The sequence below is a fragment of the Scyliorhinus canicula genome, chromosome 19, assembly GCF_902713615.1.
Source record: "Scyliorhinus canicula chromosome 19, sScyCan1.1, whole genome shotgun sequence".
NCBI lineage: Eukaryota > Metazoa > Chordata > Chondrichthyes > Carcharhiniformes > Scyliorhinidae > Scyliorhinus > Scyliorhinus canicula.
The window spans coordinates 21,022,685-21,047,458 of record NC_052164.1 but is presented as its reverse complement, the minus strand read 5'-3'; the positions used below and the strand labels follow the sequence as shown (position 1 = coordinate 21,047,458).

Genomic DNA, 24,774 nt, shown 5'->3' with positions numbered 1-24,774 from the left:
ACCCTTGGCTCCGCCCATGGCTCCACCCATAGCTCCTCCCCTTAACCAGAAGTATAAAGGTTGATGCTGAGAGCCTGCCTGCCAGTTCATCTCGTTACAGGCAGGCTCTGTTGTAAGACGATTAAAACCACTGTTCACTTCTAACCACGTGTCGCGTGAAATGATGGTCTCATCATTTACCATGACCAAAAAGAAGAGAGAGGGGAACAGGAGGGCAGAGAAAAGCAGCAAAATAAACAGAAACTAGTGCATTTTGTCCATTTGAGGCTGCCATACTCACATGATCATTAGATCCTTTATCTGTTTCTTTCAATTTTGTAGATCTGCTTTCAAACTCTGGACCTGGTCTTCCATACTGGCCATCTCATTCTTTTTATTCTTCAGATAGTACCAGAGTTCAAGAACCTCATTGCACTTCTCATGATAATTTTCCAACAGTTCATCAGCCTTGGTTATCAATCCTGTATTCAACCAACTGCTCTGGAATCAGCAATTCCTTTTCCTGTGACTGATACTCAAGTGTTCAAATCAGTTCTTGTTTTTCATCAGCAAAGGCATCTTTTATGCGCCCTCTATAGTATTCAGAATCTCCTTCAATTGCTTGTTATCAGCAATAAGTTTCTTGTGTTTGGCCACATTAGCTTTTAGGAGTTTGGCAAGAAAGGCTTGATCAAGCATATGCTGCAACACAGTCATTGCCATGTTACTGTCTATGCTGGCCAAATCATTACCTAAAATACAACCTAGCGCTTCAATTGATAAATTAGGAACCAATTGTGACAATAACAGTTTTGTCTATTAGGTCACTTCACAAATTGTTTTTTAAACAAGGGAACATATTTATAAACCCCATGAATACCTCTTATTAATATTTTTTCCTTCATCAAACTATCTGGAACACAAATTGTATCATCAACCACCATCATGACTGAGCTGCCCTAGTATATTTCAAAATATTAATTTGTTAACTTGTTTTTTAGAGGAGTAAGGGGACACTTTACCCTTCGAGCGCCACGGTAGCACAGTGGTTAGCACTGTTGCTTCACAGCGCCAGGGTCCGAGGTTTGATTCCCGGCTTGGGTCACTGTCTGTGCGGAGTCTGCACGTTCTCCCTGTGTCTGCGTGGGTTTCCTCCGGGTGCTCCAGTTTCCTCCCACAGTCCAAAGATGTGCCGGTTAGGTGGATTAGCCATGATAAATTGCCCTTAGTGTTCAAAATTGCCCTTAGTGTTGGGTGGGGGTTACTGGGTTATGGGGATAGGGTGGAGGTGTTGACCTTGGGTAGGGTGCTCTTTCCAGGAGCCGGTGCAGACTCGATGGGCCGAATGGCCTCCTTCTGCACTGTAAATTCTATGATAAAGAATCTTTAAGTGTCCTCTTACTGCTACCAGTTTACCATTCAGTTTTCAACAGTTTACAACAATCGGTTTTAAGATGCCTTGTCTGATGGCAATGGTTTATTTACATCATTTTTATCCTCAACACTGTCATTTTTCTTGACTGGAACAGCTTTTTCCTTTTCCATGAAACTGGACTATTTTTTAGACCTCCATCTTCCCTGTGGGTTTACCAATGGGGATTATTGCCTCCTAGCTGCCTATGTGATATATCTTGCCCATCTGCCAGAAGTGCTGCTTCCCATACCTTAGAAACCTAAGGGTCATCCATGTATGACCTAATCGCATAAATATGTTGTTTCAAAATTCTTCCAGTATCACGAGCTCCCCCATATTCTTAGAATTTTGTTCCAACTTTAGTCATCAAAACCACCAGTCCCACAACATTGCATTCCCCCTCGCAAATTCTATAAATATTTCATTTGGCCTTTCCTTTAAAGTCCAAAATTTCAACTGATAGGCTTTAGGGACATGCTCATAACCATTAAATATCTCAGTTTTAGCTATCTGATAATCAGAGAATTGTTCTTTTGATAGGCCAGATAATACATCCGTAGCGTTCCTGACCAAAACACTTTGCAAATTAGACCCATGTGTCCTTTGACCACATAACCACGTTTTCAAATGAGATAAAAGATCTCTCAACTCTGTGTTCAGCGGATGTAGGCAATAGATGAAGACTTTGTTATATCAAAGCTTGAAAGTAGACTAAATCCCTCATCTGGATGACTAGACTCACCCCATAACCTGTGCTTTTCTCTGGGCACTTCATGCTCTCTTTTTTTGAAACTCTTCCTTTTCCATATCTCCTTTATCCCTTAACCTCTCTCCCTGAGAAATTTGCATTTCTTTTCCCCTTTCTCCAATTCAAACTTTTTAATTTCAATTCAAGTTACTGCTTTTCTCCATCTCTTTCTATCTCAAGCTGCCATTCTGAGGCAGTAATGCAGGAAGTAAATGTTTAAGGTGGTGGATGGTGTGCCAATCAAGCGGGATGCTTTTTCCTGAATGGTGTTGATCTTCTTGAGTGTTATTGAAGCTGCACTCATCTAGACACACAGATAATATTCTCTTATATTCATGACTTGTACCTTCTGTTTGGTTGAAAGTCTCTGGAGAGTCAGTTGCTTGGCATGGAATGCCCAAAGCGCTTTACAGTAGTGCCGGGGTCTTTCTTTACACCAGAATGAATGAAATTAGGACATCTTTGAGGGCGAAACCTACTTTAGAGTCAGCTTGGATTAGGGCTGGTTTAGCACAGGGCTAAAGAGCTGGCTTTTAAAGCAGACCCAGGCAGGCCAGCAGCACGCTTCAATTCCCGTACCAGCGTCCCCGAACAGGCGCCGGAATGTGGCGACTAGGGGCTTTTCACAGTAATTTCATTTGAAGCCTACTTGTGACAATAAGTTGTTTTCATTTTCATTTCATTTCATTTTCATTTCATTTTAATTTCACTCCTGCACGCACATATAGTTTAGCATACAAGATAGATTTGGCTTCTCATTGACTCTTGTGGGTTTTGAAGGTATTAAAAAGCACCAGGTGGCGCTGTTGTCTACACATTATTGAAAGGGTTTTTACTCAAGTTGCTGGCGGTAATGTGGTTTGTCTACAGTTTCAAGATGCACATATACAGTATATGTTACAGTGTTTTAAGTCACTAGTGTGCACGGAGATTGCATTTAGAAGATATTTTAATGCTGCCATATGATAGAAAGCGGGCAGTATAATCAAAGACCCCTCCCACCCGGCTTATTCACTCTTCCAACTTCTTCCATCAGGCAGGAGATACAAAAGTCTGAGAACACGCACAAACAGACTCAAAAACAGCTTCTTCCCCGCTGTTACCAGACTCCTAAACGGCCCTCTTATGGACTGACCTGATTAACACTACATCTCTGTATGCTTCATCCGATGTTGATGTTTATGTAGTTACATTGTGTACCTTGTGTTGCCCTATTTATTTCTTTTCTTTTCATGTAGTTAATGATCTGTTGAGCTGCTTGCAGAAAAATACTTTTCACTATACCCCGGTACACGTGACAATAAATAAAATCCAGTCCAATTAAGAATGGGTGATAGAAAATAAAACTGAGGACTGTAAACATAATAAATACATGGGAAGCTGGGAAGCTAGACAGGCAGATAAGGGAGAAGGTAATTGAGGGTCACAATGGTAGTCTTAGATGAGGAAAGGTGGGAGAAGGCGCGAGTGGATCATGACCTGGGTGGGCCGAATGGCCTGTTTATCGTCAATATCCTGCATAATCCTAAGTATGTAAGAGGAGTTTAGTACTTTATAATGCAGGTTGATATATCCTGTTGCTGAAGTGGATGGACCTGTATTTAAGTGATACTCCAAGTCAGGACAAATGGCTGCTCCAATGCACACTGAAGATAATTGCTTCCAATGAAAGAGGACAGCAGATAGGTTGGTGCTTGTAAACTTCCAGCCTTGATTCAGAAATGGTCTGCTCTTTTCTCTCTTTTTGTTTATGGGTTTGATGCTTTGATGTGACAAATGCTAGATGGCACATTCTATTTTTCCCATCCATGTTTACATCGGCGCTAAAGGGCTTGGCCCATCAACGTACTTGACACTTACAATTGCCCACCAAACACTGTGACGGGCAGATAAAATGCATCCCACAATATACAGAAAGAGGTGTAAGTTGTCAGTCTTTCTGTTCAGACACTGGTGGGCACCGTGGTGCTATTGAGAGTGAGGACAGTTCCAATCACATTCATCTACCTGTTCCCATTTCATTCTTCCATCCATCCAATCTAATATTAAAAACATAGATGTCATTTCCCCCCTCAGCCACTAACGCTGGAAATGAATCTTACAGCTTCACAATTGTCAATGTGAAGATGCTTCTCCTGTCCTCTGCTCTAAATCTCTCTTATTTAGCCTTGTACCTAAGTCCTATTATTCTTGATTCTTCAATTACTGGAAAGAGTGTGCTGCTGAATATATTGTCCCATTCTTTTATCATTTGAAACTCTTCTATGGGAAGAGTTCTACACCATATCTAAATGGTGAGATATTGCAGAGCTCTGAGATTCAGAGGGATCTGAGTGTCCTGGTGCATGAATCACAAAAGGCTAATATACAGGTACAGCAAGTAATAAGGGAAGCTAATAGAGCATTATCCTTTATTATAGAACATAGAACATAGAACAGTACAGCACAGAACAGGCCCTTCGGCCCTCAATGTTGTGCCGAGCCATGATCACCCTACTCAAACCCACGTATCCACCCTATACCCATAACCCAACAACCCCCCCCCTTAACCTTACTTTTATTAGGACACTACGGGCAATTTAGCATGGCCAATCCACCTAACCCGCACATCTTTGGACTGTGGGAGGAAACCGGAGCACCCGGAGGAAACCCACGCACACAGGGGGAGGACGTGCAGACTCCACACAGACAGTGACCCAGCCGGGAATCGAACCTGGGACCCTGGAGCTGTGAAGCATTTATGCTAACCACCATGCTACCCTGCTGCCCCTTATGAGGGGAGTTGATTGCAAATGTAGGGAGGTTATGCAGGTGAGACCACATCTGGAGTACAGTTCTTGCTATGGAGTTAGTACAGCAAAGATTTACCAGGCTGATTCCTGGGATGGCAGGACTGTCACATGAGGAGAGACTAAGTCGGTTAGAATTATATTCATTGGAGTTTAGAAGAGTGAGAGGGGATCTCGTAGAAACTTATAAAATTCGAACAGGATTAGACAGGGAAGTTTCAGAAAGAATGTTCCCGATGGTGGGGGAGTCCAGAACTAGAGGTCATAGTTTGAGGATAAGGTGTGAACCTTAGGACTGAGATGAGGAGAAATTTCTTCACCCAGAGAGTGGTGAATCTGAGGAATTCACTACCACAAAAAGTAGTTGAGGCGAAAACATGGTGTAATTTCAAGAAGAAATTAGATATACCTCTTGGAGCTAAAATGATCAAAGGATATGGGAAGGAAGGCAGGATCAGGGTATTGAACTTGATGATTAGCCATGAACATGATAAATGGCGAAGCAGGCTCGATGAGTCAAACTCCTCCTGCTTCTATTTTCTATGTATGTTTCAATGTATGTATTGTTCTCCTTATCTAAGGAAGGGTGTATGTAAATGTGTTGGAAGACATTCACCGAAAGTTTACTGGATGATTACCTGGGTGGGTTATTTTATGAGGAAAAGCTGGACAGGCTAGGCTTTTATCTGCTGGAATCTAGAAGAGTGAGATATGGTTTGATGGAAACATATAAGACCCTGTGGGGTCTTGAAAAGGTGGACATGAAGAGAATGCTTCCTCTTGTGGGTCATTGTTTAAAAATAAGGGGTTGTCTGTTTAAAATGGAGATGAGGTGAATTTTGTTCTCCCAGAGGATGGTGAGTCTTTCACCTCTCTTCCTGAAAAAATGATGGAAGCAGTCTATGAATATTTTGAAGGCAGAGGCGAATAGGCTCTTGGTAAGGAAAGGGGTGATAGGTTATGGACAGTAGGCAGGATACAGATTTTGAAGTTACCATCAGATCAGCCACCTGATTAAATGGCAGAGCAGGTTTGAGGGGCTGAATGGCCTACTCCTGCTCCTTGTTTGTATGTTCCTTGTAAGCTCTGTTGGCCAATGAAAAATATATGATTAGTCACTAACACTTGCCTGTATCTCTCTCACACACCACATGTAATCTCTCTAACATTGGCTAATTATCTCCCCTATTGACTGGCAATCTGGTTCACACTGGGGTGAAGTTCTGCAAGACTTGGCACTACGTTGTACTGGGCAAAGTGATCATTCCTCATATTTGAGCCACAAATGTGGGACATACAGGGACAGAAACAGGCCATTTGACTCAAAGAGTCTATGCTGACGTTTATGTTCCATTTAAGCCTCCTCCTCTCTGCCATGAACTAAATTTACCATCATAACCATCTCCATTCTCGCCATTCCCCGGAGGAAAAAAATCTCTTCTGAGTTTCCCATTGGATGTCCTGGTGACTGTCTTAATATTGATGGCTTCTAGTTTTGCTCTTCCCCAAGAGAGGAAACATTTTTTCTGTATCCATTCTATCAAGACCTTAACCTTGCAGTGTATCGCTGTCTCGCCTGAACCATTTCCTCATCTGAAACCCACTCTCAGGACAGCAGGGAGATTGGTTGATGCTTCCCCATCCAAGGATGCTAAGGCCAACTGGAATTTCCCAACTGTTGCCTCGGCATTAATTGGAAATCAGATCCGAGTGTCTCTAATCCTTATGGCTCGACTACAGAGTGGTCTAACCTACTGAGCTGCTGCAGGAAGTTGTGCAAATTGTCCATTTTCCTCATTGTTATTGTACCCTGTTTATTATGAGAGTTTTCCTGATTTCCAATAAATAGTAATTTCATGCAGTCCGATTTTAGATGATATCCCCACCTCTTACTGTTTTATGCACAGGTAAGGCCAGGTCACTACCCAATCAAAAACAATCCTTTCCAACTTTAAATCTTGGGGAAAATCTCCTTGAATCTCCCACATTTCCTGTAAGAGTGATTGCCTTTCCCAGGTAAATCAGAATCCCGGTATTGTCACATTGATGACAGACATGGATGGCAAGTTGAAATTGACAACAGTGATCTACTTTGGAATTTCCTTCGCTTATTTCAGGGCCATTCTTAGATATGAGGTTAGACAGGTCATGACCTCCTTAGATCTCAAGTGTGCAAATATTTAATGTTGCCAACAGACCCTTTGCTGAAACATGAGTTAATTAGTGACAGGCAACTTAACGAAAACCCTTTAGCTGTTTATCCCGTTATGTTTATTCAAGATAGTCTGTATATTTGAGGCTGTGCTTCCTCCAATATTGGCTTATCTAGAAAAACAATATATTAGGTTTAGTTTTAATGTCCTCATTAGTAATGATTTGCAGATCTAAATAAAAGTGATCAATATGAAAACAGAGATCTTCTGGTTATGGTAACTTTAATGATCAGCACATTTTGTTCTTGTCCCTCACATTGGTGTAGTGGTGAAGTCACTGGGATAGTTATCTGGAGACCCAGGCTAATGTTAGAACATAGAACAGTACAGCACAGGACAGGCCCTTCGGCCCTCGATGTTGTGCCGAGCAATGATCACCCTACTTAAACCCACGTAACCCGTATACCCGTAACCCAACAATCCCCCCATTAACCTTACACTACGGGCAATTTAGCATGGCCAATCCACCTAACTCGCACATCTTTGGACTGTGGGAGGAAACCGGAGCACCCGGAGGAAACCCACGCACACACGGGGAGGACGTGCAGACTCCACACAGACAGTGACCCAGCCGGGAATCGAACCTGGGACCCTGGAGCTGTGAAGCATTGATGCTAACCACCATGCTACCGTGAGGCCCCAATCCACCAATGTTCCAGAGGACAAATGTACAAATCTCACCATGGCAGCTGTTGGAATGTGAATTGGGCTATAAGACATAGGAACTGAAGTAGGCCATTTGGCCCTTTGAGTCTGCGCAGCCAATCTATCAGATCATGACTGACCTGTATGATAATTCTCAACTCATCTTTTCCTCCTTATCCACATAACCCCTGATTCCCTTCCTGATTAAAAACCTGACTATCTCAGCGTTGAACGTACTTAATGACCCAGCCTCTTCAGCTCTCTGCGGTAAAGAATTCCACAGATTCACTCCCCTCTGAGACAAGAAATTCCTCCACATCTCTGTCTGAAATGGGTGACACCTTACTCTCAGATTGTGCCCTCTGGTTCTAGAGTCTCCCACAAGGGGAAACAACCTCTCAACATCTACTCTGCCAAGCCCCCTGAGAATGCTATATGTCTCAATGAGGTTGTCTCTCATTCTTCTAAACTCCAACGAGTACAGGCCCAACATATTCAACTTCTCATCACAAGAAAATCCCTCCATGCCAGGGATCTACCTAGTGAACCATCTCTGGACTGCCTCCAATGCCAGTATATCTTTCCTTAGATAATTCAAGTGATAATCTGGAATATAAAGCTAGTCTCAGTAATGGTGGCCATGAACCATTGTCGATTGTGGTATAAACCCAGATGTTTCACCAATGCCCTTTAGGGAAGGAAATCTGCCGTCCTTACCCGGTCTGGCCCACATTAGACTCCAGACCCACAACAATGCGGTTGACTTTTAACTGCTCTCTGAAAGGGTGAGGTAAGCCACATAGTTCCATGGCAATTAGGGTTGGGCAACAAACGCTGGCCTTGTCGGTGACTCCTGTATCCGAGGAAAGAACAAATATCATCGAAGCACAGAAGACTATTCAGCTCACCGAGCCAGTGCTAATGCTGGCTCTACTGGAAGTAACTATTGAAATCCATTTGAAATATTAATTTGAAAGTGAAGTATACCATGACTGCAAACACCAAGCCAGGCTGCCTGTCTCCCATCTGTTATATGGGTGGGGGTGGTGGTGGTGGGTGGTGGTGGTGGGGGGGGGGGTTAGATGATGTGAAGTTCTGAATTGAGTCAGTTATTTTTGTCCGGTGCCTGGAGTCACATCTTTCTCTGATTATCCGATCAGCATGCTGGGATGGAAAAGCAAGGAAAGAGCTGTCAGAGAAAATAATTCATCAGTACAAATATGGTGAAATTGGCGTCTGTCTGAACAAATGAACAATGTAAAATGTTCATTCCCGGCCCAAGATATGTGTAGGACCTTTAACTGCTCACTTTAAGGGGCTGGTTTAGCTCACTCGGCTAAATCGCTGGCTTTTAAAGCAGACCAAGCAGGCCAGCAGCACGGTTCGATTCCCGTACCAGCCTCCCCGGACAGGCGCCGGGATGTGGCGACTAGGGGCTTTTCACAGTAACTTCATTGAAGCGTACTCGTGACAATAAAGCGATTTTCATTTTCATTTTCAAGTTAAAAAAAATATATAAAACTCACTACGCTCCGTCTCCTTCATGTTTGTGTGTGTGTCTGACGATACTGATACTGGCTCCCTGGTTTTAACTCCAGTCTGTGAGCTATCAGTCAGCGGCGTGGTTGAGACCGTCCATGCCTCCAGCCTCTCTGAGGTAGAAAGGGCAGAAAAACCAGGGTTCCTATTCCTAACAGATGTCCAGTGAGCCTTGCTGGAGATGGGTGAACAGAGGGTGAGGATCAGTGTCAGCCTCAAATGCGATGCCACTCATAGTCAAAGTGCTTCTAAACTCACTGCTAATCTCTCACCTGAAAATGGACATATGGCCAAAGCGCTGGGTGGCACTTATCTCCCACAGGACTGACTGGGTGTGAGTCAGTGCCCAAAGGTGAAGGGGAAAAGGAGCAATAATGGGGGGGGGGGGGGGGGGGGGGGGGGAACAGCAAAACGGTTGGTCGATGAAAACACTTGTACGTAGATGTGTGTGCCTCTATTGGTCAACTAAATCAACAAATTGAGGGATAAATTAAAATGCAGCTCCTCAAAAAGATGTTACATCAAAGTAAATGGAGTCTCAAAGGAAACAAAACAGCAAAATAAAATGCGATTAAGGGGTCGGTAATGATTCCCAATGGTGCCCACCAGGCACGGAAGGCCTTGATGGTGCTGACAGACACAGTCTGCGGGATTCTCCATTGGTGGGATCCTCCCCTTCACCGACAGAGCTCCCATGACCGTGGGTTTTCCTAATCGCGTTGGGTGACCATAATGGGAAACCCCGGGCTGGATTCTCCAATTCCCAACGCCGAAATCGAGTTTGGCGAAGGGGCGGAAAATCACTTATGATGACAAAATTGGGGGGCGGTGCCGCTTTCACGATGCTCCGCCCCCTGAAAAGCGGCGTACTCTAAGAGTATGACGCATGTCGTATCCACGGCGTCAGGCCATTGCTTGAGGCCTGCCCCGTGATGATGCATCCCTGACCGGCCGAGTTCCCGACGGCGTGGGACTCTCATAGTCTCAGCCGCCGGGAACTCAACATGGCCACTGCGGACCCAGTCCGGCACTGCTACAGTCAGGGGAGGGCCGATCCACGGGTGGTGGGGGGTGGGGGGGGGGAGGTTATTCAGGGCTGTGGGCACTGTGGGGGGGGGGGGGGCGGTCCGGCTGGAGGGGGTGACTATTTTTGTGGTCCGGGTCCACGGGCTGCGTCTGCCATGAAGCATGCGCGGCCACGGACCCGGCAATGCACCGGGTTGTATCGGCAGGTAGAGCTGGGAGCTCTACACTTCCTCCCTGCTCGCACCCCACCCACCCAACCCGGAACAGGGAATCAGTGGCTGTTTTGTGCCAGTTTTCCGAGCCTAAAACACCACTGTTTTCACGCCGGCGTGGGGACTTTCAGAACGGAGAATCCAGCCCCTGATTGGCTGGCTGTGGGAACGGAGAATCCCGCTGCCAGAGGGGGCACGCTGCGCCGGAAAATGGGGCTGGTGGGGTGGAGAATCCCGTTCCATGTGTTCCCTTTTTAGCGATACTGGCAGTGAACATAACCATGGCAGAGGGGCAGTCAGGTTGGGTACCCCCTGAACAGCCGGCTGCCTGGACTGATTAATGGCCAGCTTGGCTCGGCCAAGGAGCAAATCCAGGAGGATGTCCTCCACCCCACCAGGTATGTGTGTGTGTGTGTGTGTGTGTGCTTCTGGAGGTTAATGCTTGGGAATAAGCACCTTGTGTGGGAGACAGAAGGGTTAATTATGGCCTTTGATTTATGGTGATGTGCCTTTGACACACCATATTTCCACATCAAGGCCACATCTTTCTGCGGGCTATAGTCATCAAGTGGTTATTATTCCAAAGCGTTCAGGAAGTTGTTGAGGGAAGAGAATTGCTGCCCCTGTCACTTGTTTATTTAACGAAACGAAGAGGGAAGGGAAGCGGCAGGGCTGGAGTTACACACAAATACTGCCCAAAAAAAAACCCCAAATGCCCTGGCGAGAGTCTCCTTATCAATGTAACAATGTGACCAAGAATCACTGACCTAAAAAAGAAACTGGGAGTCACGGTCACGCTTGAAATGGAGACTGAAATTAGACTGATGAAATTTACCAGAATAATATCCCGCAGTCTTGGGGGTGGGAGGGGGGCGGTGAGAATGTTTATCTCGGATTTCAGACGCCACTGTGTTTGGTCGTGATGGTCAGAATAAAAAACCCTCAGGCGTGATTCCCAGCTCCAAACAATTACTCATATCTTTTTGTTTTGTTTTGTTGAAGGCTGCGCTGCTCTGTGGCACTGAACCCTGCAGTTAGTTGACTGTGCTATAATTACCGCGCAGAGTTAACACTCGAAAAGGCGATCGGTTGAAGAGCAGGTCGAAATGATTTTTCTCTTCTGTCCTTTGCTAAAAAAAAATGATCTTGTCTTAAAAATGCACGAAGAAGGCAAGATAAGGTTGCTCAACCCCAATGAGTAAATGCAGTACCACAGCCATCCCGTTAGGAACACATGGTGATATTAAAACAAATATGCTACAAGTCAGAGGCTTTGCAATAGTCGAGAATCTGACAACTTAAACCAGTTTTTTTGTGTGTGTATCTGGGCCAATTTGTGCAACCAAATGAAATCCTTATTCTGCGTTATTGTCAAGCTTTGTGAGTAAACACAGACTCCAGAACTTTGCATTATTGATTAATATCTAAACTTCACCCCCCCCCCCCTTCAGTAAACTGTTGCATTAATCCGTCACAGGTTTATAAATTGAATGGTAATTTACGTAATTACAATGAACAGCATTTTAATTTCTAGAACAGTGTTCCTAATCACCTCACCATTGATATGCCAGGCTCAGGGAGGGGCACGTTAAAGTTGGGGGCTCTCGAATAAAAGAAGAGTGCGTTAACATTTTTCTTTTTTGTTAAATAGTTTATCATGAGGCGATTGTTGTTTGGCTTATTGGCGGGTGTGTTTCAGAACAGATATTCACTATGAGGGGCAGGAAAGTGGGTTCCACTTGCTCTGGGAATGTGAAAGTTTGCAAAGTTTCCATTTATTTCTGCGGGTTTGGGAGCCACTCCCTCTAGGTTGTCACTCAGCGTCCCCGCCTGAGAAGATTGGTGTGAGGGCGCCCGACGTAAACTCCTTCGCCCCGACGCTGTACCCTTTATAAAGAGGGAATGTTTGGAGGGGGTTTGGAGGTGTGTGTGGGTGGAATGTGCTCCTGGGGCCGGGCTGCAGGAGGAGTGTGTTGGCTGCCTCTCGGAATGACCATGGCCATCCAGCCCTGCCTGCTTGCTGCCTGCCTCCTGCTCCTGGTCCGGGGCAGCCTGAGCCGACCCGAAGGCTGGGGCTCTCTGAAGAACGACGCGACGGAAAACATCCCCGAATACCCGGTGGTCGTCACCGAGACGAGGAACCACAGTGTCAACCAGGCGAAACACGGGGGCAGGCGGAGGAGCCAGTCCCTGCCAGTGAGGGGTAAGCAGACAATCATCCTTGAAATGCCAGGGAGTGAAATAGCAAATATTGTTAGTTACAGATGATGAAAGAGTTTGGAGATATTGTGAGATAGTGAAAACAGTTAGAATATATATTTATGCACACAATATTATAATTATATATTATACAGGAATAAACTTGGATTTCTTTATTAAATAAAATGTTTCAATTAAAGCCCAATATCGTTTGCCTTTCACAATTTCCTGCATTTATCTGCTTGTTTCATTCCTCTTTCCCACTCCTGTCCCTATTTACTGAGAGGTTGTTTGTGTACCTGTTTCTCACTCCACTTTCTACAACAGCTCGCCTGCAGCGTTGTACCGGCAGCAGCACTCAGGTATTCGAGGTGCACTATTTTACAGGGTTTATCCCGCAGCTCTCGTTTTTGTTAACACGTCCTGAAATCGGCCAGCGTTTGCATCTATGCCCTTTTTAAAATGATGAATGAATACCCAATTATTGTGGCAAAGCCTTCGGCATTTTGTATGCCATTAAAATGGGGAGTAATTGAAGTTTTCCTGCAATGTGGAAGGTGTACATGGTTCTGCATCAAGCATGCATCTGTCACACAATAGAGGTCTCCCATTTCTTTAGTGCAGGTATTGAAGTTTTACTGCAACGTGGAAGGTCTACCTGGTTATGCATCTGTCACAGAATTCTCCCATCGTCCTTTTCTTTTTGTCACAGATGCAAAACAATCCCGCCAAATATTGAGAAGCCCCGAATAGGTTTTTAAACTTTTCAATGGAAGTGAGAAGCGGGCGGTTTCTACAAGGATAGGTTTATATCAAAGTTGTTCGGTGAAAGCCCATCACATCCTCATCCAGGCAGTTGCAAGGAGTTACAGCATCTCTCTGATGAACCTTTATCAGTTTAGAATAATAATAATCTTTATTAGTGTCACAAGTAGGCTTACATTAACACTGCAGTGAAGTCATTGTGAAAATACCCCTAGTCGCCACATTCCGGCGCCTGTTCGGGTACACTGGGGGAGAATTCAGAATGTCCAATTCACCTAATAAACACGTTTTTCGGGACTTGTGGGAGGAAACAGGAGCACCTGGAGGAAACCCACGCAGACATGGAGAGAATGTGCAGACTCCTCACAGACAGTGACCCAAACCGGGAATCTAACCCGGCTCCCTGGCGCTGTGAAGCAACAGTGCTAACCACTGTGCTACCGTGCCGCCCCGTGCTCTGTCTAGAATCACCTTAAGTTTCTATGTAGAGCAGTGTTAAAAGACTCTGTCCCAGTTTCCAACACCAGCTCAACACACTCCAGGCGGAGGCTGCCTATAATCAATGCCACAGGAGTTCTATCTGTGTCTCAAAAACACTACCAGTTGTTCATCATCTTCCTGCTTGTTATATGCTGGTTTATTTTATCATTGTGCTTTGCGGTATTTTGTTTTTGATTTTCATGAGCATAACAAAGTGCAATGTAAGTGTTGCTGAATTTAAATAGGTTCTGTACATGGTGGGGATGGTTCAGTGTGGTGGGGATGGTTCAGTGTTAAACAATCAAGGCGTGTGCGTGTGTTTGATGTGGGAGACAACCACAGTTTGGATTCAGCCAGCAGTTTGCTCAGCTTGAAATCTCTCTAACAAATGAATAGGGACTGAAAAGCCAGTTTGTATGAAAGCAAACACACTAGAAATGGTATTTCTAAAGCATCCAGTGATTATCAATTGACACAGCGTTTATGCCACATGTAGTTTGTCAACTGAACAGGGAGCTTTTTACAGTCTTCCCAGCATTCATGGAACTGTGCTTCCACAGCCAAGTGGTTCAATCTAGGTCTCCACTCTATGCTCATTCTGTTAGGCTCACTATAATGCTTGCGTTTGTACGGCATGTCATAACTTCAAGTCATCTCAATGATTTGCACAATTAAATAATTTGAAGTACAATGATTCTTATTATGTAGGTGAAGTGTGAAAAGACTTGGGTTATATTAGAAGTGTCCATCTTTAATGTGAGCAAAATGATTGAGTAACGTACAACTCACCTGTGTCTTTCTCCCCTGTATTTAATCAGCCTGCCAACGCTTACACTTTGGTTCACACAAAAAAATGACTGCTTGCTTTAGGAACGCACTAAAGCTTGGGGTGGCTGCTGCGGAGATTCAAAGGGGAAAGGTCGCTGTCTAAGGCCTTCCAGCCATAGTACACCGAGGGGCTGGAATATTAGTAGAACCCCCTCGGGCTGTATGTCGAATATTGAATATAAATACAAAAATAATGGTACCTCAAGAGAGGGATGTACGGTGTGAAGGAAAGTTGGATTCTATTGCCCTTTTGGTCATTTTTCAATTTGAAAGTATTTTCCCCCAGGCTATTTGGCTAACATAATAATAAAAATGTATATTGAAAATATCAAAAGCATCACAATTGCCTGGAGGCCCCTAAGAGTGGAACGCACTCTATGGAGACAAGTGAGGTTTTATAGCACTTTTGACAAATTTCAAGTTGAAACGTTTTGCAACATACTTTAACATATTTTATTAGAAATTTATGTGGGGGGGTGTGGAGAGGAAAATCTGTTCATGAACAAGGAACAAACACACAGATGAGGGATCAGAGGAGCCTGTGCTTGCAGGAATTGTTTTTATTGTTCAGAAAGACAGATGAATATGAAGAGAAAGTACAAGAGACAGAAGCAAAATTCTGTGGATGCTGGAAATTGGAAGTACAAAAGCTGTAAATGCAACATCTTTGGAAAGAAGAATGCAGTTAACAAGGCATTTAATGTTTTTTCTCTATCCACAGATATTGCTGAGTATTTTCAGCAGCTTTTTATTCTCCACTTCCAGTATTTTGCTTTTGTATCTGGTTTTAATTTTCCTTAGGAATGTTTTCTTTAAGCGGATACTTAGCTTTTTTTCCTGCAATTCGGTTCAGGTTAAATCCTATCATTAATAATTTGATGTATTTCTGTATTACACATGTAGGTGATTTTCAATTTTCAAGCCCTTATACTAATCAATCTCCCATGTCTCTAGGTGCAACAGAATTCAGCTGCAGAGAGCTTCGATCCACCAGGTACATATCGGATGGCACCTGTCGCAGTGTGAAGCCAGTGAGGGAGCTGATTTGCTCCGGTCAGTGTTTGCCAGCTCACCTCCTCCCCAATTCCATTGGCCGGGTTAGGTGGTGGAGCCGTCATCAGACCTCCGACTATCGATGTGTGCCAGCCCACTCGCGCACCCAACGTGTCCGGCTAGAGTGCCAAAACCAGCAGACTAGGACCTACAAAATCCAAGTGGTGACTTCCTGCAAGTGCAAAAGGTACTCCCGCCACCACAACCAGTCGGATAATAAGCAATTCGGGAAAGGAGCTGTCTCGAGGCGGAGGAAGAGCAAGAAGAAATCAACAGCACCCAAAAACAGAGGCAAAGGCAACCACCATGATCAAGCTGACCAATATTAGAACTTTATTTCATGTTTCATACGATGCTTCACTTTACCCAAAGTCAGTGCTGGATGAAAAGTCAGCTTAGTTCCATTTTCTAAAGCACTTGCCCTAAGGTGCATCTCACCCAGCATGTAATGATGCTTTAGATTCTGCAGAAGCATTGCACTCCCTACTTAGTCTGTGATTAAGTATTTACAAACCGAATAAAATGTCCTGACAAAAATATATTATTATAGGATATCTTATTCAAAGATGTCATAGAGTGCTTCACTTTTTGAAACAAATCCTACATGCTTTATGGAGAGCTGAAAAATGCTACAGTCTGTTACTATGTCTAATAGGGTATCATACTCTTTAGGACAGCTTTTATACAGTTTTCAATTTCGAATGAATGTTGGCACTGTTTACAAGCATAAATATAGTTATGCAGTTGGAAAAATGCTGCATGCCATTTGAGCCGGGATGGTTCAACTCCAGTTTAAACACCCAGAGAAGCTAATGGACATGGAGAGCCTAAATTAATTCCATAAAACTCTATTTGTCAATATGGTGGAATAGGGACAACACGGCCCTCAATCTTCCTAATACAGAAACAGGAGACTGTTGATGCTGGAAATGTGAAATAAAACCAGAAAATGCTGGAAATATTCAGCAGGTCAGGCAGCAACAGTGGAAAGAGCAAGAGTTATTTTTTTAGACACCACCCTGAACGTTTTTTAGCTCTGTTTATCTCTGGATAGAAGCTGATTGATTGCCTGAGTATTTCCATCTTTTCAGTTTTTAACCTCTGTATTTCTGCCCTGTCCACAAGCAATAGGCACTAATGTAAATTCATAATTATGCCCACACCGCCCAAGTCTTGCTGTAGTATAAGCAGAGAAACTTAGGTAGGCCAAAAAACCTGTAATTTCACAGGGAAATAGAAACTCCACTATGTGAGTACCGGACATGTTGACTGCAGGTCTGGGAATCGGAATTCCATTCCCAGCTGATTGCTATCCATCCATGATAACAGTCAAGGGTATATAGTCTACAGACCAAAGCTACCTACTCTCGCAAGCAGGAGGAAATGCACTCTGTCGGGAGAAGAGAGGAAGGTAGAAAACAAAAATCGAGGAACAACTTGTAAATTCTTATTCACAAGTTTGATGTATATATCAGATATTTGGTACTTCAAAGAGTTACACAACGATTTCTGAAAAATCTAGGCTTCTGAAGTAGTTGTTGCGTAAGGGGCCCACAACATATTTGATCCTCCCCTCCTATGAAAAACATTCTTTACAACTTTTCTTTGCGAATAATACCATTCTATTTTTAATACAACTTACCCGCTACATTTAGAATTTTTCTATTGCTTTGTTGTCTGCTTCTTCCTACGTTGCCAACTTGTAATAATAAATGATAATTCACTGTACATATCTCAAACGTCACACTGTTCATTAATTTAACAGAATAGGATATGCAATCCGCACCAATGGCTATTTTGTGAAGTTGTGTTTATGAGCTCTTTGTATGAAGTTTTTAATTTGTAATATTTCTACAGTGAGATTGAAAATGGGACCTTTGTAGCCTCTTAAAGGGATTTTGAGATAAGTGGCCAAAGTGGGTAGACACAAGTAATTGTTTAAAACAAATGAATCGTATTTATTTTTTTCATTTAAATTATTTATACCGCCATGTTTCATGTAGATGCGTGAGAACTATTCTTGCCACATAAAGTAATGTATTATTGCAGACTTTTAAATGTCATCAAAATAAAGTAGCCAAAACTGACGCAAACCGTGTCCTTGTATTGTTTTATGTATCAATTACTGTTAGCTGGGCAGAAAGAGCACATTGAGCAACAGAAAGACTGGAAGAAACCACATATGGCATTATGGATGATAACGTGACACTCTCTGTAAAACCTGTGATGATGGGCTGGATTCTCGGGTCCCCTTGCCCTGTGTTCCTCAGCGGCACACCGTTTTCTGGCGGCAGGATTTTCTATTCCCGTCGCTTGTCAATGGGATTTACCATTGAAGCCACCCCGAGCTCAGGAAACCCAGGATAAGAGAATTCCAATGGCTGAAGAATTCTGGTCTATATAACACCCTTCACTGTCAATCAAGTACATTTGAAGTGTAATCATTGTTTTTAATGTAGGGAAATACAGCGGTCAATCTGCAACAGCAAAGTCCCATAAATAACAATACAAATGATCTAATTATCTGTTTTTAATTATATTGCTTGTGGGATAATTGTAGACCCTCAGGCCTTTTTCTAATCTGCCCACTGGGCTTATAGTTGGATGTGACACAATTAGACATGTGCAGTTAAATGTTTTAATTTGAGATGGTACCCCAGTAAGGAAATTCTGAAAAATTGGGGTCACTAGGAATGATTGTTTGGTGGAAGTATACGGATAATGTGGTGATTTCATAAATACCAAGTTAGCTTTTTAAAAACCTCATTACTCAGTTGTATTCCCAACGGTTTCAATAATAATAATAATAAAAGAAGATTGGAAAATGCCCATAAGCCTCACCAATGCTTCCACTACCTATTGGAATATACAACTTCATGCACCAGGAATTAGGGAGAATGGTGCATGGGGTTGTATACTCCAATAGATAGAGGAAGCATGGTGAGGCTTATGGGCATTTACCAGCATTCTTGCCATCTATTCATCAACTAGAATAAGACAATTCTCAAGATTTGATGCTGCCATGTATGGAGCTCATAATCATGGCTGTTACTGGGTTACTTCATTACTAAGGATTTGGGATGGATTATCCTCTGGGATTCTTTCTTGTTTACATAATACATCTGCACAATAGTTACATTATTCAGTGAAGTTACTGTTGGAGCATAAATCTCTAAGCATTTGAGATATGCTATTTCTCTCTAACATGGAAATATTGAAAATCATGCTTTCAACAGCTTTTTGCAATACAAAAACATGAATCAAATTGCAAAAGAACAGTAATAAACATGCATTATATTTCTATAAATTGAAACGTATTTGAATCATGCATGTCAAAACTATTTTTGCTATTATTTTGACAATTGTGTTGACAATAGAATCTCAACAGTGCAGAAGGAGGCCATTGGCCCATCGAGTCTGCACCAACCCATTCTACCTAGGCCCAGTCCCCCGCCCTATCCCTGTAACCCTACCTAACCCATACATCTCTGGTAACTAAGGGGCAATTTTATTATGGCCAATTCATCTAACCTAAACATCTTTGGGCTGTGGGAGGAAACCGGAGGAAACCCATGCAAATACAAGGAGAAAATGCAAACGACACTCACCCAAGGCTGGATTTGAACCCAGGCCCCTGGTGCTATGAGGCAGCAGTGCTCACCACCGTGCCGCCCAGTGCCAGCAAGAAAATATACCTGTGCAATATTCATAATAGCACAACGGCTGAAAGAATATGCTGGGCTATGAGTTTCTTGACTCATTGCTATTTTAAAAAGATTGAACAGTTTGCAAAGGAGAAACTGTTTCCATTTCAACTCATTTACCGCCCTCAGAACTCAACGACTTTAGTCTGTGACCTTTTTCCTCCACCTTCAACCCTTTTTTTTAATATCCCAAACATTTATCGTCTCAATGCAACAACCCTCCCTTCCCACGCCAAGCCATCTGTCTCATGTTGCTAAGGTTGTTACATCTTGTTACAGTCTCTCCCAGCTACAGTTTAATATCCAAAACATTTCTACCTCTCTTGATTTCTGATGAAGAGTCAGACGGACTCAAAACGTTAACTGTGTTTTCTTTCCCTAAGGATGCTGAGCATTTCCAGCATTCTCTGTTACTGTTTCCATTATCCAGAGGGTTGACGTTGCAGATTTAAGATAATTGGCAAATCAAACTAAGGAGGGAATTATTTTTTACATTGTGCACTATCACAATCCAGAATGGTTGGTGGAAGTTTAGCTTTCATAGGAGAACTGGATATATACTTGAAATGGCAACGCTTGCCGTGCCGCGGGGGGAAAGAATGCTGTGGCACTAATCCGATATCTCTTTCAGAGGGCTAGAACAGACATGATGGGCTGAATGGCCTCTTTCTATGATTCTATGAATTTCTTCCCCGTAATTCAATAGATATTAAAACTGTAGCTGGGAGAGACTGTAACAAGATGTAACAACCTTAGCAACATGAGACAGATGGCTTGGTGTGGGAAGGGAGGGTTGTTGCATTGTTCAGTGGATTTCAACTCACTTACCGCCCTCAGAACTCAACGACTTTAGTCTGTGACCTTTCTCCTCCACCTTCAACCCTTTTTTTTAATATCCCAAATATTTATCGTCTCAATGCAACAGACATGGTAGCACGGTAGCATAGTGGTTAGCATCAATGCTTCACAGCTCCAGGGTCCCAGGTTCGGCTCAAGGCTGGGTCACTGTCTGTGCGGAGTCTGCACGTCCTTCCCCTGTGTGCGTGGGTTTCCTCCGGGTGCTCCGGTTTCCTCCCACAGTCCAAAGATGTGCGGGTTAGGTGGATTGGCCATGCTAAATTGCCCGTAGTGTCCTAAAAAAAGTAAGGTTAAGGGGGAGTTATTGGGTTACGGGTATAGGGGGGATACGTGAGTTTGAGTAGGGTGATCATTGCTCGGCACAACATCGAGGGCCGAAGGGCCTGTTCTGTGCTGTACTGTTCTAAATTCTAAATTCTAAAAGGAAGAAGCTGGATGGACCACCTGGCATCGACTGAGGCACTGGAAATGACAATGCCAAACACAGCCCTCTCGACCCTGCAAATTCCTCCTCACTAACATCTGGGGGACTGTGCCAAAGTTGGGAGAGCTGTCTCACTGACTAGTCAAGCAACAGACAGACATAGTCATTATCATGGAATCATGCCTTGCAGATAACATCCCAGATACCATACTGCCACCCTGGGTATGTCCTGTCCAACTGGCATGACAGACCCAGCAGAGGTGGCGGCACGGTGATAAATATTCAGGAGGGAGTCACCCAGTGGGTCTTCAACATTAACTCTGGAACCCATGGAATCTCATAGCTTCAGATTAACATGGGAAAGGAAACCTCTTGCTGATTACCACTACCACTTACCACTTCTGCTGATGAATCAGCACTCCTCCATGTTGGACACCACTTGGAGGAAACACCAAGGTGGGCAAGAATGTACTCTGGTGGGGAACATCAATGTCCATTGCCAAGACTGGCTCAGTAGCACCACTACTGACTCAGCTGGCCAAGCCCGAAAGGACGTAGCTTCTAGACTGGGTCTGTGACAGGCGGTGAGGGAACCAACAAGAGGGAAAAACATACTAGATCTCATCCTCACCAACCTGCCTGCCACAGATGCATCTGTCCCATGATAGTATAAGTAAGAGTGACCACCACACAGTGCTTGTGGAGACGAATTCTCGTCTTCACATTGAGGATACCCTCCATCATGTCGCAAGGTAAAACCACCATGCTAAATGGGATAGATTCAGAACAGATGTAGCAACTCAAGACTGGGCATCCATGAGGCGCTGTGGGCCAAAAGCAGCAGCAGAATTGTACTCAGTCACAATCTGTAACCTCATGGCCCGGCATATCCCCCACTCTACCATTACTACCAACCCTGGGGATCAACCCTGGTTCAATAAAGAGTGTAGGAGGCAGACCAGGATCAGCACCAGGCATACCGAAAAGTGAGGTGTCACCCCGGTGAAGCTACAATACAGGACTACTTGCATGCGAAACAACATAAGAAGCAAGTAATGTACAGAGCTAAGTGATCCCACAACTAATGGATCAGATCTAAGCTCTGCAGTCCTGCCACATCTAGTTGTTAATGGTTGTGGACAATTAAACAACTCACTGGAGGAGGAGGTTCCACAAATATCCTTATCCTCAATGATGGAGGAGTCCAGCACATCAGTACAAAAGACAAGGCTGAAGCATTCACAAGAATCTTTAGTCAGAATTGCCAAGTGGATGATCCAACTCGGTGTCCTCCGGAGGTCCCCAGCATCATAGATACCAGTTGGCACCCCACATGGTATCAGGAAACAGCTGAAGGCACTGGATACTGCAACGGCTATGGGCCCTGACAATATTCCAGCTACAGTACTGAAGACCCGTGCTCCCGAACTTGCCGCAAGCCTAACCAAGCTGTTCCAGTACAGCTACAACACTGGCATCAACCCGGCAATGGGGCAAATTGCCCAGGCATGCCCTGTACACAAAAAGCAGGACAAACCCAACCCGGCCAAATACTGCCCTATAAGTCTACTCTCAAACATCAGTAAAGTGATGGATGGGGGCAACAACAATGCTATCCACCTGCTCACTGACACTCAGTTTGGGTTCCGCCAGGGTCACTCAGCATCTTTACAGCCTTGATTCAAATGTGGACAAAGAAGCTGAACTCCAGAGGTGAGGTGAGAGTGACTGCTCTTGACATCAAGGCAGGATTTGATCGAGTATGACATGAAGGAGCCCGAACTGGAGTCAATGGGAGTCAGGTGGAAAACTCTCCACTGGTTAGTTCATACCATTTTTTCATAAATTTAGAGTACCTAATTCTTTTTTTCTTCCAAGCAAGGGCCAATTTCACGTGCCAATAAACCTACCCTGCACATCTTTGGGTTGTGGGTGTGAGACCCACGCAGACATGGGGAGAATGTGCAAACTTCACATGGACAGTGACCAGGGTCCAGGATTGAACCTGGGTCCTCGGTGCCATGAGGCAGCAATGCTAACCAGGTTAGGTTCAAACCTAGCACAAAGGAAGATGGTTGTGATTGTTGGAGGTCAATCATCTCAGTTCGAGGACATCACTGCAGGAGTTCCTCAGGGTAGTGTCCTCAGCCCAACCATCTTCAGCTACTTTATCAATGACCTTCCTTCCAACATAAGGTCAGATATGGGGATGTTCACTGATGATTGCACAATGTCCAGCACCGTTTGCGACTCCTCAGACGCAGTAGCAGTCCACATGCAAATGCAGCAAGACCTGGACAATATCCAGACTTTGGTTGACAAGTGGCAAGTAATATTCGTGCCACACAAGTGCCAGCCTATGACCATCTCCAATAAGATAGAATCAAACCATCACCCTTGACATTCAATGGCTTTACCATCATTGAATCCCCCGCGTTCAACATCCTGGGGGTTACCATTGACCAGAAACAGAACTGACTCACCATATAAATGCTGTGGCAACATGAACAGATCAGAGGGTAGGAATCCTACGATGAGTAACTCACCTTCTGACTCTCCAAAGTCTGTCCACCATCGACAAAGCACAAGTCCATAACAAAGCAGCCCGCTTGATTGACACCCCATCCACAAACATTGAATTCTTCCACCACTGACGCACAATAGCAGCCATATGTACCATCTACAAGATGCACTGCAGGAACTCATCAAGGCTCCTTAGGCAGCACTTTCCAAACCCATGACTACTACTATCTGGAAGGAAAAGAGCAGCAGATACATGGGAACACCAGCGTCTGGAAGTTCCACTCCAAGTCACTCATCCTGACTTGGAATTATATCGCCGTTCCTTCACTGTTGCTGGGTCAAAATCCTGGAACTCCCTCGCTAATAGCACTGTGGGTGTACCTACACCACGTGGACTCCAAAGGCTCAAGAAGGCAGCTCACCATAACCTTCTCAAGCTCAATTAGGAAGGGGCAACAAATGTTGGCCTAGCCAGCGAAGCCGACAACCTGTAAAAATGCATTAAAACATTTTTTTTGCTTTAGAAACATTCAGAAATCATTCTGTTCATTGTTATCTGATGTGATCATCACATGCTTTGAAAGCTGCCAATTATTTCAGTTTTCAGAACCCAACACCATCAACTGAATTAATTCAGATGGTTTGTTTGAGTGGAAACGTTCTATGTGTAATTTCTATTAAAAACATTTTTTTTTAAAGTACCCAATTCATTTTTTTTCCAATTAAGAGGCAATTTCGTGTGGCCAATCCACCTAACTTGCACATCTTTGGGCTGTGGAGGTGAGACCCAAACAGACATGGGGAATATATAATTTATATTTTCGACTGCATTTTTCATCACCTGATATTTGGCATATTTCAATTATTCTGATGCAGTGTAGGACTAGATAGAAAGAATACTAATTATTGCAGAAATGCCAGCATTTTCCCTATTTCTGACTTCCAGTATTTACAGATTTTGTTGATTTTTTTTAACTGTGCAATGATTATAATCATACCGACAAAGCAAGAAGAAATATTTTCATTACCTTCATATAAAATGTCCACAGGTTTTCTTGCTCTTTGTCCTTTTGCTGTTCAACCATTGACACTATCTGAATTGGCTGGAAAGAGGCAATTTTAAAATATTGATGGAATTCAACCTAAAAGACTTTTGGTCTTAATATGAAGCTCTCAGACTCATGAAGGTAATGTCCCTGAGATTAGCTTTGTATAAGTTCATCCGTCTACATTGTTTAAAATATAAAAAGTGAAGAATATTTGAATTCAGACGCATGTTGATTTCCATTGATAGGAAACAGCCCCAAATTGCTTCCATGGTGAAACTAACCTAATACTTCATATTAAATTCATTGGTGACTTAATAGCTGCCTTG

At 43.7% G+C, this 24,774-nt stretch overlaps 1 protein-coding gene across 1 annotated transcript; it reads left to right on the top strand.

The window, feature by feature from the left end:
* Positions 1-12,375: 12,375 nt before the first annotated feature.
* sost (sclerostin) lies at positions 12,376-17,978 on the top strand. The gene is made up of 2 exons (XM_038779387.1): positions 12,376-12,768; positions 15,792-17,978. The coding sequence occupies exons 1-2, from the start codon at positions 12,468-12,470 to the stop codon at positions 16,217-16,219; spliced, it is 729 nt and encodes a 242-aa protein (XP_038635315.1). The 5' UTR covers positions 12,376-12,467; the 3' UTR covers positions 16,220-17,978.
* Positions 17,979-24,774: the final 6,796 nt, after the last annotated feature.